Source organism: Lepisosteus platostomus, chromosome 8 (assembly GCF_059453375.1).
Source record: "Lepisosteus platostomus isolate fLepPlt1 chromosome 8, fLepPlt1.hap1, whole genome shotgun sequence".
NCBI classification, from domain to species: Eukaryota; Metazoa; Chordata; class Actinopteri; order Semionotiformes; family Lepisosteidae; genus Lepisosteus; species Lepisosteus platostomus.
In genome coordinates, this window is record NC_142618.1 from 48,409,707 (window position 1) to 48,423,764 (window position 14,058).

Below are 14,058 nucleotides of genomic sequence, written 5' to 3' on the forward strand. Positions count from 1 at the left end.
CAGAAGTAAAAACTGAAAATAGTGAGGCAAATAACTTGTTGAAATAATCTGCCATCAAACTCAAAATATAAGAATTCATCATGCACTATCATAAATAAATTTGGGGCATAGGTAATTCAGGTATTGGAGAGTGAATGAAATTAGAAGTGTTTCAGGAGAAAACCTGATTTCCATGCAGTGGTTTTCCAAATTTATTGTGTTTATTTCTTTTTTCTTAATTTTAGGTTCTGATTTTTAATCCTGGATTCAATGTGTATTCTAGTGATAGAATAGTTCTATTATCCAATAGAATCTGTTGCAATACTTTGGCAGTGAGAACCACCATTCCCATATAGCTTCCCATAACCAAATATAAGTTCTGAAAATTAATATTACACTACATATCCAATAGCATACCAAAAGAAAACACCATTTATTCTCCTGTAAGAATCAGAAGAGGTAATGAAAAGTCCTAAACAGATAAAATCTGCTAGTTGCTTTTTACAGCTGGTTCCCATCTGACATTAAAATATGGCAAGTGGAAAATCTCTTTTACATAGTAACAGAGCAATCGCTTTACTAGATCTGTGTCTAGCTTACAGATCTTGACAGGAAACATTGATTTTTTAAAAAAACACTCTCTTGCCTACAAGTCCATGTTAACATATTCCTTTAAGGATTCCTTTAAAGGTTTCATATAAACATCTATACTGATCAAAGTGTACACTCTGAATTATCACTCAACTTGTAAATTGCGGTACCATCTAATTACTACAGACAGAATACCTAAACATTGGATGTCATGAGGAGAACAACAAATGCAGGAAATGTACCAGAGCTCTTAAATAATATACTGTTCTTCAGATTAAGCATGGCAGTGGAATGAGGATCTCGACAGCATTTGGCAAGTTCCTGGCCTCTTTATATGATATGCCATTTCTCCAGGCTGGCTTAAAACAAGTGTGTAGCATGTAAAGTCTAGGCTTTTAATTGTTGTATTAAATTTCTCTTGAGTTTCTCTTTGAAAATTCTAATGAAGGTATCAACGCACAAACCTTAAAGATTAAAAAAAAACATTTTTCCTTCTTTTTTTCAATATTATTATCTTTTACCCCTTCATCCCAAAATGTCTTCAATGTCTTATTTTTTTCTTCCAAAGTTAACTCAAAGGCTAAGAGAATATGTTGCTCTCACTGTTTCCATACAAGTCTGCCAGTTTTTTGAAGCGAGGTCCCCAGTCACTGAGGTAATCATAATTCTGGTCCGAATCTGTACTCAGGGACTCCAAGGAGCTAAGTGACTCTGCTACTGAGCCATTGCCTTCAAAAGCATATGTCTGCAGGGAGTCATAGGGGGGAGCAGAGGGGTCTATGTCTGCCTCCTTTAGTCTTTCCCATATAAATTCTCTAAAAATAACGTTGTCAGGGAGCGTTTTGTAAGCAGGGCGAGAGAAAAATTGAACCTCCGGCGTCACATCTCTTCGTGTTTTGGTGTCCCGCATGACGTTGAGATTGCGGAGTGCCACCATGTCAAAAGCCTCTGTGTCCTCCTCCCCGCCTCCCTCATCATCATAGCGCACAATGTTCTCCCGGATGTCTCTCTCTTCATCAAAAATTAGTGGCTCCTTCTTTCTCCTTCTCATGGTGACGATGAGCAGCACCAACACTGAAACACAGAGACAATCAGACCACTACTTTAAACTAATGGCTGGATTTACAGTATTTCAAGAGCTGAGTAATAAATATAAATATTCTATGATGACATTTTGAAGAAGGCAACATAAAATCTGACTGAAAAGGACGTATTATCATATAAGGTTTTTCAGCTTTTTGTTCATTTATATTAAGAATGATAAATGGAAGAGAATAAAGCAAAGTTAAGATGACTTACAACATGAAAAATCAGACACAGAATGGTTGAACTTCCTTCCAAATTAAGATGGAAAATACAAGGAATATGTGTACTTACAGTACAAACTGTATACACAACTGAAAACAAATTACCCTTATATAAATTTACTTATGCACACTGCTATTGCCAGTAAGTGGGGAATATGGTTTAAATTACAGCTGTTATAATTTCGTGAATCTTTCTTTCAAGATGGAGCCATTTGTGCTGATTTTATGTTTTTTGGTGGGTTTTTTTGTGGTTCATTTTCTGTCTCTGAGACACAGAAAAGATGTTGGGTGTCATTTTGTTGCTTCCAGTCAGTGGATTTATATGGTAGCCATTGCAACCCATATCCAGATTGTCTTGGTATGATTGTTAAATTAATTGGGAAAAAAAACAACATGTCTGTTTTCAAGAAAAAAAAAACATTTTTTGGACAGAGCGATAGATTGATTTGAGTATGGTGGCACCTGTGATAATAATTGTCACAAACAGTATGGGAAAAATAAATTTCAGCAATAAGTAAGTCCCATCCAGATAAAAAGTGCACCCTATGGCAAAACATTAATTAGGCTGTAATTCAAATTGATTCCACATTGCTGGTGGCAAAAATGCTAATGAAAAATGTTTTTTTTTTCAATTTAGTCTGTAATTTGCTTTGTTCATGGTTCATACCTTATAAAATAAAGCTACTCTGTAGGTATTATGCAAGGAGAATGACAGCTCTGCATACAAAGCATAAATGAATATGTGAATTTCCAAGAACCCGGTTTTTGTCATAAAATATGTTTTGTGAACAATATAATAACTTCAAATTTGATATATAGTTATACTATATATCTTTCACATGATAATCATAGCTTCAATAAATTTGCACAAACAAAACATTAAACATTATTAATGTTTTTTTTTTTAATTCTATGATGTTCATTTTATTATTGGTTTGGACCAATCCAGAGTTAAGAGTTCTTACAGTATGTGACATTTACGCCCCTTTTTCCTAAAATCAGACACAGGACAAACTTAAAAATTAAAATATTAGTATTTATTGTATTTCCGAAAGCAAAGAATAATGTTCAAAAGATAATAATAATAATAATAATAATAATAATAATAATAAACTTTATTTTATATAGCGCCTTTAAAGGTGGCTTCTCAAAGCGCTTTACAGGATGACAATAACAATAAATAAGAAGACTACAACAATAAATAAGAAAATTTCACAAGACAGGACACAATTATAATTACAACAATACAACAATAACAATAGAGGAGACCGTGGAAGATGGTATTAAGAAGAGCAGAGGGGTGAAGAATGGAACCAGTTAAGTAAAGGCTTTTCTGAAAAGGAGGGTTTTGAGTCTGGATTTGAAGGAGTTTAGAGAAGGTGACTCTCTAATATCCTTGGGCAAGGAGTTCCAGAGCTTGGGGGCATAGCAGGAGAAGGCCCTGTCGCCCATACAATGTAGACGGGCTTGGGGGACAGTAAGGAGGGCAGAATTTGAAGAGCCGAGGTTGCGAGGTGGGGAGTAGGGCGATAAAAGTTCAGACAGGTATTGAGGTGCCAAGCCATGTAAAGCCTTGTAGGTGAGCATGAGGATTTTAAAGTCTACGCGGAATTTGACCGGAAGCCAGTACAAGGACTCCAGGATAGGAGTAATGTGAACACTTGCACTAGATCTGGTCAGGATTCTGGCTGCTGAATTTTGGACATACTGCAGCTTGTTCAGAGTAGATTTAGATACCCCAGGGAGCAGAGCATTGCAGTAGTCAATTCGAGAGAATACAAATATGTTGATCAGCTTTTCAGCCACAGTTAATGATAGCATAGGGCGTAGTCTTGCGATATTTCTAAGGTGAAAAAAAGATGTTTTGACAGTATGCTGTACATGTGGGTCGAATGTTAAGCCAGAATCGAATATAACCCCAAGGTTTTTCAATTTTGATTGGAGCTCAAGTACAGAGCCATCTACAGACAGGGTTACAGGACTGGCTTTACGAAGTTGATGGGGGGTACCAATAAGCATGACTTCAGTCTTGTCACAGTTAAGATGAAGGAAGTTTTGAGTCATCCAAATTTTTATGTCAGAGATGCAATTAGATAGAATAGAGACAGCCACATCAGTGTCGGGTTTGGTATGGATGTATATTTGAGTATCGTCAGCGTAAAAATGAAAGCTGAGGCCATGTGATCTTAAAAGCTGACCAAGTGGGAACATGTAAATGCTGAAGAGCAAGGGGCCCAGTATTGAGCCCTGAGGGACACCAGACTTGACAAGACCAATTTCAGACCTGTACCCATTGAGAGAGACAAAGTGACAGCGATCAGTGAGGTAAGACTTAAACCATTTGAGGGCAGTGTCAGAGACTCCAAACACAGTCTCGAGACGAGAAAGCAAGATGATATGGTCGACAGTGTCAAAGGCAGCACTGAGATCAAGAAGGATGAGTATGGAAAGAGAACCAGAATCAGAAGCTATTAGGAGATCGTTGGTGACTTTGACTAGGGCGGTTTCTGTGCTGTGAAGTTGACGGAAGCCAGATTGGAGGGGTTCGAAAAGGTTGTTTGTCATGAGGTGGTTATGTAACTGAAGTGTGACAGCACGTTCTAGAATTTTAGAGAGAAAGGGTATGTTGGAGATGGGGCGAAAGTTGTTAAGATTGTCGAGAGCCATGTTAGGCTTCTTTGGCACTGGGGTAATAGCAGCAGTTTTGAGGACCGTTGGTACAATGCCGGTGCTCAAGGATTCATGTATTATATTGAGGACAATGGGACAGAGAGAAGAGAAACAGGACTGGAATAAAGTGGTGGGAATGGGATCTAAAATAGATGTGGTGGGTTTCATGCGCGTAACTAGTTTGTTTAGGGATGCTGAGTCAAGAAGAGAGAAGCTGGAGAGACGGGAACCAGAGAAGTTGGATGAGGAGGGAGGAGGTGTGGAAATTATATCCGTAGTGGAGAGAATGTGATGCCGGATGTTGTCAATCTTAGAACTAAAGAAATCTAAGAAAGATATGTGAATGTGCCAGAATTTCTGACATGAGAAAGATGAAATACCTTATGGACATGTAAGACAAAGCAACTTTTCTTTAGCCCCCAGATACTGTATATTGAGCATACAATTACTTTCCATGCTGTAGCTACCAGGCCGATATAGTATCTAATGATCAGCTGATGCCATGAGAATGTGAGTTATTACTACCTGTACATCATCCTATATTTTGTATTCATGCAAGTTGTCTTAATAAGATAAATTAATCAAAATGAGAAAAGTTACTTTCCAGACAATATAGTCAAAGATAAATAGATGAGACACATCTAAACGTTGCTGCAAATTTGGTGAATAAATAATTGCTTCCTTTTTATTGACTAAATGGCAATCTTGCTATTAAGTCAGTCCAATTACTTTTCATGACCAAATAGAAAATCTAGGTATTTTTGAATGTTTTTTAGAAATGAAAACTTATATACTGTACCTACAGATTGAATTCCAGATTTACTTCCTTTGAACAAGAGTTTTGAAAATGACATAATTAAGTTTATGTTTATCCTATTTCCTGCATGAAATTATAGAAAAAAGTAAACAATTCCCCTATTTGAAAAAAATCTGTAGATCTCACATTTATTTCTGAAAAATGTTTCAGCAATATGTTAGAAGTATTAAATTGAGTTTCTGCACAAGAATTAAACAATTTTGTGCTAAAACTGTGTTCGACCTCAAGTGTCTAGGGGTAAAGGGGTGTAACATTTAGGATAATTTGTGGAAGCAGGTGGGTTCTGGTGAGGGACTTAGGAATTGTGATAACAAGGGTCGGTGACTGGTACGAAATAAGGCACAATAACACACAGGGTAAGGGAACTAGAATGGTGCCAAAGAAAAGAAAATAACAAACAAAATGGAGCTGGCTAGGAAAGTGAGGGAAAACTAACCTGACTACAAAAGAAAACTCAAAACACACGGTCTTCTGTGTCTTCAACACCCTAGCTAACCTCCACTGACTACCCAAAACCATACAAGACAAATGGCACACACCCGTACTAAACTAGTGTGACTAATACAAGAATCAACTACGTGTGTGCAAAATGTACCCAACAACCTGAACTAACTCTATACATAAAAGTTCACACAAATACACAAGTGAACTATGAATACAAACGAGAGTAGACAAGTAACAGGGTACAAAAGAACACAGATGTTGATACAATAACAAGTTTGGGCAAGGTAATGGCAAAATAAGGATAACACAAACAAACGAAAGTACAAAGAGACTAACAGAAACCAACAAAACAACAAAGCCGAAGCTATACGAAAACACACACACACAAAGCAAAACAACAAACCAACAAAACCGAAGCAAATCCAAAAGCGAAGAGAAGCGAAAACCAAAAGCGGAGTGGGAACAAAGTCAAACGAAAGGCCTCTTCCTTCTGAAAACCTTCATGTTATATAGTGAAGAGTTGTTATTGGTCGAGAAGCTAATTGAAGATGATGTCATACGGAAACAATAGTGTAATGGTGGGCCAATGGGGAAGGGAGAACAATCAAAGTCAGAAGTGTGGAACATAACAACAAACACACCTAGACCACACACTGGGATGTAACAACTGTCTTCTAGAATATGAGAAAAAAATTCCTAGGGGTCAAATAAGACAAAGTAGCATGGACTTGTAAGATATGTCTTTATACTAATTGCATGAACATATATAGAAAAAACACACATGGATATCTCTGAAAAGTACAGAAAAAACACACATGGATATCTCAGAAATGTCTGTGAATATAGTATGTCATAGAATAAGATCTTTCTTTTTCTTTGCTCATTTTCTCTGCATATTTCAAGTCATATTCAATTTTTTAGACTAAAAAATCTAAACATCTAAATAGTAAATAAAACATCCCATGATGATATAGAAAACCTATTGAAAATCCTCAAAAATACTCTGGCATTTGCTAGCAGACTTTTATTGTTTTTCTATTATCTAGCATGACAGTTTGAATCAGCTAATGCTGACAATTTAAGTTGAGTTATTGATCTACAATAATCACAAATCTGATAACTCTCAATTTAACAGAAGTTCCTTTGTTTTAAAATAACCCTTCTTTCAAAATATGTCCTAAATTTGATGGGTGTTCTATGGTGCATTTTTAAACACATCACTTTTTATCACTTACATAAAAGTTTTATTTATCAGGTAGTGTTGTATTTCTTTTTACTTCTTTGTCTTTGAATTTGATCATATCTGTCATGCGGAACTCCTGTAATTTAAACAACATGTTCGGTTTATGACTAAGCCATACTTTTTCTTGCTCATGATTATGGTGTCTGCAGAATGTCACTTCTGTTGTCCTTGCAATGACACTGCTACAAGAGCTGCACCTTGGATTCAGTAAACCGCCCGTGAAAATGGCAACGGCAGTAGTGACTGAATGACATTGTCACGACTGCAAACAACAAGAGGCTGTTGGTGTCAGATCCCATAATTGGGCTGGCTGATACTCACGACATTTGCTTTTGCAACACTTCTGCACCTGCGGTATGAGATTACAGTGCAAAGGAGCAGTCATGTCTATTTCATGGGCTGCTTCTGAATTTCCCAGCAATACTAAGAGCATACAGCTGATTCAGCCAGGCATTTGCTTTCCATTTCTGAAAGACAAGATCCCTTAAGTCCATTGTACTTTGCTATCTATGTTCTACTCTGTCTGGGACAGGTTTACCTGATCTCACTAAACCCCTACCCATACATAGCCTGAGGGTAAAACATTATAGAATCCAATGCTACATAATCCAAAATGGCAAAAGTCATGATATAATCTGAGATTTATTTCTCAATTGTTTAGATTACCTCAGAACCCGGTGTTCTTTCATTCATTTCAAGTATAATTGTATATGTAAGCATATTAGATACAGGTTGAGCAAAGATAGGAAGCAGCATACACTATTTATTTTGCAATAATAGATACAGCAATATAATAAATTAGTATCTGAACAATCAAGTTCTTAAAAGAGACCCCAAAATATTTAAGGGAGTTCTAAAACAAGGCCCTTTAACTATTTTAACCGCATCACTGTTAACCTTCAAAGCCTACTAGGTTTGATCTAATTGTATTTGAATAGACAGTGCATTATCAATCACTGCTCAGAGGAATCAAAATCAAAAATAGGCAATATGATTATCAGAAATCTGTATTAAAAAGATATGCTCTCTATATCCCCCACTGATTCTGCAGCCATTGGACTCAGCAATTTCTGCACCATGGCTGACTTGGCCCCAGGGTCGGATTTACTGGCCTAAAATAACTCCTTGCAATTTGTCAGTGTAAAAATATAATCCATATATCCTGCACGCCTGTGAATGTGAATGTGAGAGAAGATAGACATCAGGGTTCAGAACACTCAGTCTCAGAGCAGGCAGATGATTTAGTTACTAAAGTTATGTACTATAATTTCTTCTACTCAAAAAATACATTTTATTCCATCTTTATGTACAGACATAAATTAAGCAAGAACATTTATTTGCCATGCTTTATGATCATAAAGCAGAACGAAAACTTAGATATACAGTACAGTAGTAGAATCAAAGAAAGAGAGCTTACCTAGCAATGTTAATACACAAGCCAGGATTGCTATGAGGGCCCCAGTACTAAGTCCAGCTGACAACATGTATGCTTCTGCATTGCAAGACTGTGCTATGCCCTCCTGATCGCAGTCACAAACTTTTATCGTCAGGGTGTTAGTGCTACTTAGTGAAGGACTTCCACTGTCCACAATCAGGATAGGTAGCTTGTAGAGTGACTGTTCTTGTCTCCTGAAGCCATTTCGTTTTGTCAGAATGGATGCTGTGTTGTCTAAATAAAGAGAAAGAAAAGTCAATAAATATGGGAATGTCCAAGCAGCAAGTACTATACTGTACTTGCTTCAGGTAATGTTTCAATCATTTTTATTATTTCAGTTTTCCTCCTTTTTAGCGGGTAAGCTGATAGGCTTTACCATCTACATAATATGATTATTATTTGTTTAGCAGCTTTATAAATAAAGGCTTTGCTTGCCTTTGCCAACTACTGCAACTTTTCCATGACACTAAATTGTAATTGCATTTATCTCTATCTCCTAATTTATCTTCTTTTCAATCTGTTAAAAATGCACACTGAAAAAGTTCAACATCATTGTACTGCAAAACATCATAGCATTTTTGTATACCTAGGGATTGCAATCACACCACACAGATTCAAACATGTCAAAACAAACTCTTGTACTGTACTGTACTATTTTACATACTGTAAAATAAATTCCAAATACCAATCCTGACACAATGAGGAAGTCTATCTCCTATGAAGACAAAAGGCATGTCTATTTCCAAGAGACCTAACACAAGCAGTTGTACAGTAGGTGTGTTAAAATATTGTTCCATGCATGTGATAAAGAGAACAGCTGAGTTTGTTAGTGTGAATTGTGTTAATTGAAGTCCTAGATTTACTTCTGAGGTGAGGTAATGGTTCATCAATATACGGTATGTTTGAATTTTCCATTTATAAACTTGGAAAGAAGGAAAAAATGTTTGTAAAATGTATACTCCCCTTCACTTTTGAATCAGCTTCAAATAAGTGTTTAAATCTTACATAGAGAAAAGCTCAATGATCTGACCCATAGCTCAATTTTCCCAGCATATTCTGTCACTTTTCAGAAGATGAATTCTCAGAACATTGTTCAGCTCAAATAGAATTCACCTAAGTTAATTTTATAGCACATTTTCAATGCATAATATTGTCATCTTACAGACTATATGTGTTGTTTTTATATGCAATTTACATCACATTTATTATTTGTAAATGCCTTTTTAAGTACAAAATTTCCAAATCCAGTTATTTGTGTATTAGCTAGCAAATTGTTACACTCTTACTTATAGGTCTTTCTTATTTTCCTGAAATAACACCAAAAATACACTTGATGATCAAATAAAGAGCATTTAATAAATGCTGTGTCATACATCATCAGCCGTATGTGCTAATCAGCTTTTAAACTTACAGGCCATAAGGTAGTATTGTTTGTAATGAAGTTTCTAACATAACTTGAAGCTGCTAAAAAAGATCTTCCTCAAGTGTAATGCGATAGAAACTGTAACCAGTGTTATTTTTTTAATGACATCAGATAGACAACAGCTTTGAATGCACATGCCTGGTGCATTTATTGAGATCTGATAGAGTATAATGAAAGTTATCATTGTACATTTACATGTTTAAATAAACATGGGAGCACAAACAATTAAAAGAACTAGGAAATTGTATGCAATTTTAAAGACCTCCGAGAAAGGCCAAACTATTTTTGAAGAAGTGTAGTTAGAAGAATAAGGCATGCTTCACCAAGAAAGTGTTGAGCTGTTACGGGCATAGAAAGTGTGATTTCCTCATGTGGGTTACAATCTGAAGTAATATTTAGTGTGATGAAACCTTGTAGGTCAACCGATGTCGAAGTTATTAAGATAGTGGTAGTTTGAGGTTTGAAAATGAAATGGTAAGCCAACTTGTTGTAAACCGGAGGCTGTTATGTATGTTAATTATATTGTTACTTGAATTATTCCTGGCTAGTTTGGGAGTGTATAGATCTAACAGACTTTCTAGAAGAACTGATAGAATTATGGGGAACATTTCATGAAGCAGGTGAAGATCCAGGCATATCAAATATTACTGTGACTTGTGAGGTGCAGTTCTAAAGCAGATCTGGGTCTGATCTCCATCTTACAACAATTCACAAGTGATAGTTTCATTTATAAGGTTATTACGGGTTATGAAGAAAACCAGTTTTGCTATATATTAACTGCATCGTTACTAGAATGTCCGTCTGTAGTTGAATTTTTGAACACGTCTTTTTTTTGTTAAGGAGACATTTCTGGTAAAGAATGTGTTGCAAAAATTGAAGAAAAATGGCTGTCTGGAGTTTACCCTAATTTAAGCCGGAATCATATTTTGTTGTATAGTAATTCCATTCTCATTAGAGTGATCAGTACCATGTTTTGAGTTAACTGGACTTTTGTAACAGTTTGTACAAGAGGCCACATTTTGCTAGGTAGTAAACATAGCAGAGTACTCCATGAAAGGTCTTTTAATGATAATGGACACAAGACCATGACAAAACTGGAACTGAGAAAATTATTTTCAGTATTTCATTTGTGTAAATTGTTTGAGTCATTTCATACAGGGTTAGATACCTGGTTCTGTTTGTTTACAAGGTGTTTAGCTTGTTTAGGTACTGATAGACAAGACGGCTTGAGACAAAAAAGGAGATTGTCAGTTGACCACTTTGGGTTAGAAAGGTTTGATACCTTGAAAGTAAGGTTAGCACTCCCAGAACCCCTGACAAAGCCCTACTGTAAGTGAGCAAAGTTTAATTTTGAGTTTAAATTGCAATGCTACTTCATAGATAGGGATCATCTGTAGACCTGCTATAGGTGAGACATTATAACAGCAATTTGTGAGGTGCAAATCAGGTGGTGTATTGATTGCTTACAATACTAGTCTAGTTTTAATCAGTGCAGGGACTCTCATGACAGCAGCAGCTTGATGTTTGAAAACAAAATGGGGATTGTGAAGTATTCTTGGAATAAAACAATCATGCCATTTTACATGTTGATGGTATGTTTTGTAAAATGATCCTTACCATTTTTGAAAATAATTGTCTAAATTATTTTTTAACAGTAGGAATATCTTACAAGTCACATATTAACAATGTAAAAAGAAAAGGTGGTCATGCAGTTATCTTGCTGTATGCAGGAATTTTCAAATACTTCTGTATCATTATTAAAATTATGCTTATTTCATTTCATAGTTCAATAGCCAGTTTTTGAGCAAGAGCAGTTTGCATGATGAACTATTTGCAGACATAGCAAGTTTTCAGGTGTAAACATTTAAAAAAATGTTTTGAAAAGGCTTAATGATTTTGGAAGGGTTTGTGAAAATACTGGAATGCTCCCATATTGGTTTGATGTAGGACCTCAATTTGTGTAATACATTTAAAGACAATTAATTTCTCAGTGCTTGTCTTCAAATATGAGTTGCTTCAAATCAGTTGTAACAAAATCTAAACAATCGTTATAGGCTCCCATGACTTGGAAGTCTACAAATAAGAGATATTTTACTTAAGCAATAGTCATTTATAAAACTACATTTTCAAAATCCCAGTATGGAAGTGCAATTTTTGCTTAAAAATGAAAATCAGAATGTCATGGCTTTGTGTTGAGATACAGCAAACTGATTTTAATCTATTTTCATCAGTTTTTAATAAGTGTGTTTGTTGATGGAGAACCTTTGCAAAACATAAATGTTGTATTTTACATAGACTGATTTGTGGCATTCATGCATCATTTCTTCCATTATCATCTCTCTTTTATTGCATTAACTTATACTGTCACGGGGTCACCTTTATCAAACTAACTAAACACAAGAACTACACTTCTGAACTGTGCACGGCCTCATTTTTCAAAGCACAGACTGTGTTTGCACAACATGAGGCTTATGAAAATTTCTGCCTGTGTCTGCCATTCAATCTAATTCAGATAAAGTGGTTCAAATGCAGAATGTGAAAAGCTTCACTAAGAAATGATTGGAGCCCCTTCTGTTTTCCTCTAGGTGTCCCAGTGATTTAAAGAATGGTTTTACAGCCATGACAGCTAATTTGAGAATAAAAATTACTTTGGCACTGATTAGACCTTAATTAATGTCCAGCCAGCAAAATAACTTTGTTTAGAATCAGCAGTAAATGGCTGTGAAATGAGGACCCCTTCTGTGTATAAAAAAGGCATCATGGCAGTTGTGTTATTGAAATGAATATTTAAAGTCACACCTTTGTTGTCTCTCAGGGTGAAGTTTAAATTGCTTGCTACCTCTGGAGTCAGGGCAAAGAAAAACCTGTGACCATTGGGTGGTTCATCTTTGTCAACAGCACTGATAGTCTGGATAACCTGAAAAACAAGAAATATACAGCATACTGTATGTCAGAAATCAAACTAAATCAGGGAGCAAAGTCTGAGCTGTAGCACCTGGGAAAAAGGTAGAGGATATGACTAATTTAAATGGCTGTGGGAAGAAGACATTACATGATTAACTTGTGACAGCATTGTAGCATTTTCATTGTGTGAGTTTTGAATGAGATTCAAATAAATACCACTGGCACCATAAGGAACAATGCTGATTTTTGTCTCTAAGTAAGGCAAATGAGGCAAAATCACTTATGACAGAAAGAAGTAAACATATAACATTTTGTTGGGAGTTTTGCATACATTGCCCGTCCTTTTGCCTGCTTAGACACATATTCATGAGTGCATTAACAAAACACTCTTTTCTGTGTGCCTATATCTTGTTGTCGTTCATGTATCCTGTTATACGCATCATAATATACCTTTGCATACCCCAGCTCCTAAATTAAAACATTATCACTTATGTCACATTCCCATGATTATGTTCTATTTTGCTTGTGCACTTCATTGCATTTTGAAGCACAATTCTGAATGTGTTATAAATACAGTATGTACAGTAAATAAGATCTTCTCTAAGCATCTCTTGGAAAATGTCTTGCAAAGCAAACAGTAACTTACGGCATGGCTTGCTTGCTCTCTGACAGCATAAAGTCCAGACTCAGAGTGAGCAAAGAGAAACATTTAATAATATACAATAAATTATCTATGATTTGCAAGGCAAAATCCTTTAACTTTGAAGATATATATATATATGGATATTTTAATTCAGTTAAATAATAAATCTGAATCTCAAGGAATTTAATGAATTTAGGTTTTGCAGAGCGAAGCCATAAAAACTTTTACTTCATGTTAAGAGGTATTATTGTTGAAGAATAGCTCATTCTAAGGCTGTGAAGACCTCATATTTATGGATTAAGTAAATCTCTGTTTACAGCATTTCAATTGTATTATATAGAATCAAATCTACAAGTCCCCATCCATTAAAAAAACTTTAAAAAGCTTACAAATGGCAGAAAAACAATTGACATTGTTAGCTTGTTAGGCTGCATGCCTAATTTATATGCAGATCTATTTCAGCAATGCAGCAATTACCACAGCTATGGTATCATCTCTAACTATATGACTGCTTAGTTTGTTCCATACTACTCCAACTCATTGTGTAACAAAGGGCCTCTTGTGCTCAGATTTAAATGTAATTCCACATTGCACTTTTTCCT

At 35.6% G+C, this 14,058-nt stretch overlaps 1 protein-coding gene across 1 annotated transcript in view; it reads right to left on the reverse strand.

The window, feature by feature from the left end:
- Window positions 1–383: 383 nt before the first annotated feature.
- LOC148657467 (cadherin-7-like) overlaps window positions 384–14,058 on the reverse strand; it is a 98,814-nt gene continuing 85,139 nt past the window's right edge. Inside the window, exons 10-12 of the mRNA XM_088643767.1 lie at window positions 12,709–12,826; window positions 8,469–8,720; window positions 384–1,644 (exon numbers count right to left, since the gene is read on the reverse strand). Coding sequence (XP_088499893.1) covers window positions 1,151–1,644; window positions 8,469–8,720; window positions 12,709–12,826 — 864 coding nt within the window. The 3' untranslated portion in view covers window positions 384–1,150. The remainder of the gene's footprint in view (window positions 1,645–8,468; window positions 8,721–12,708; window positions 12,827–14,058) is intronic.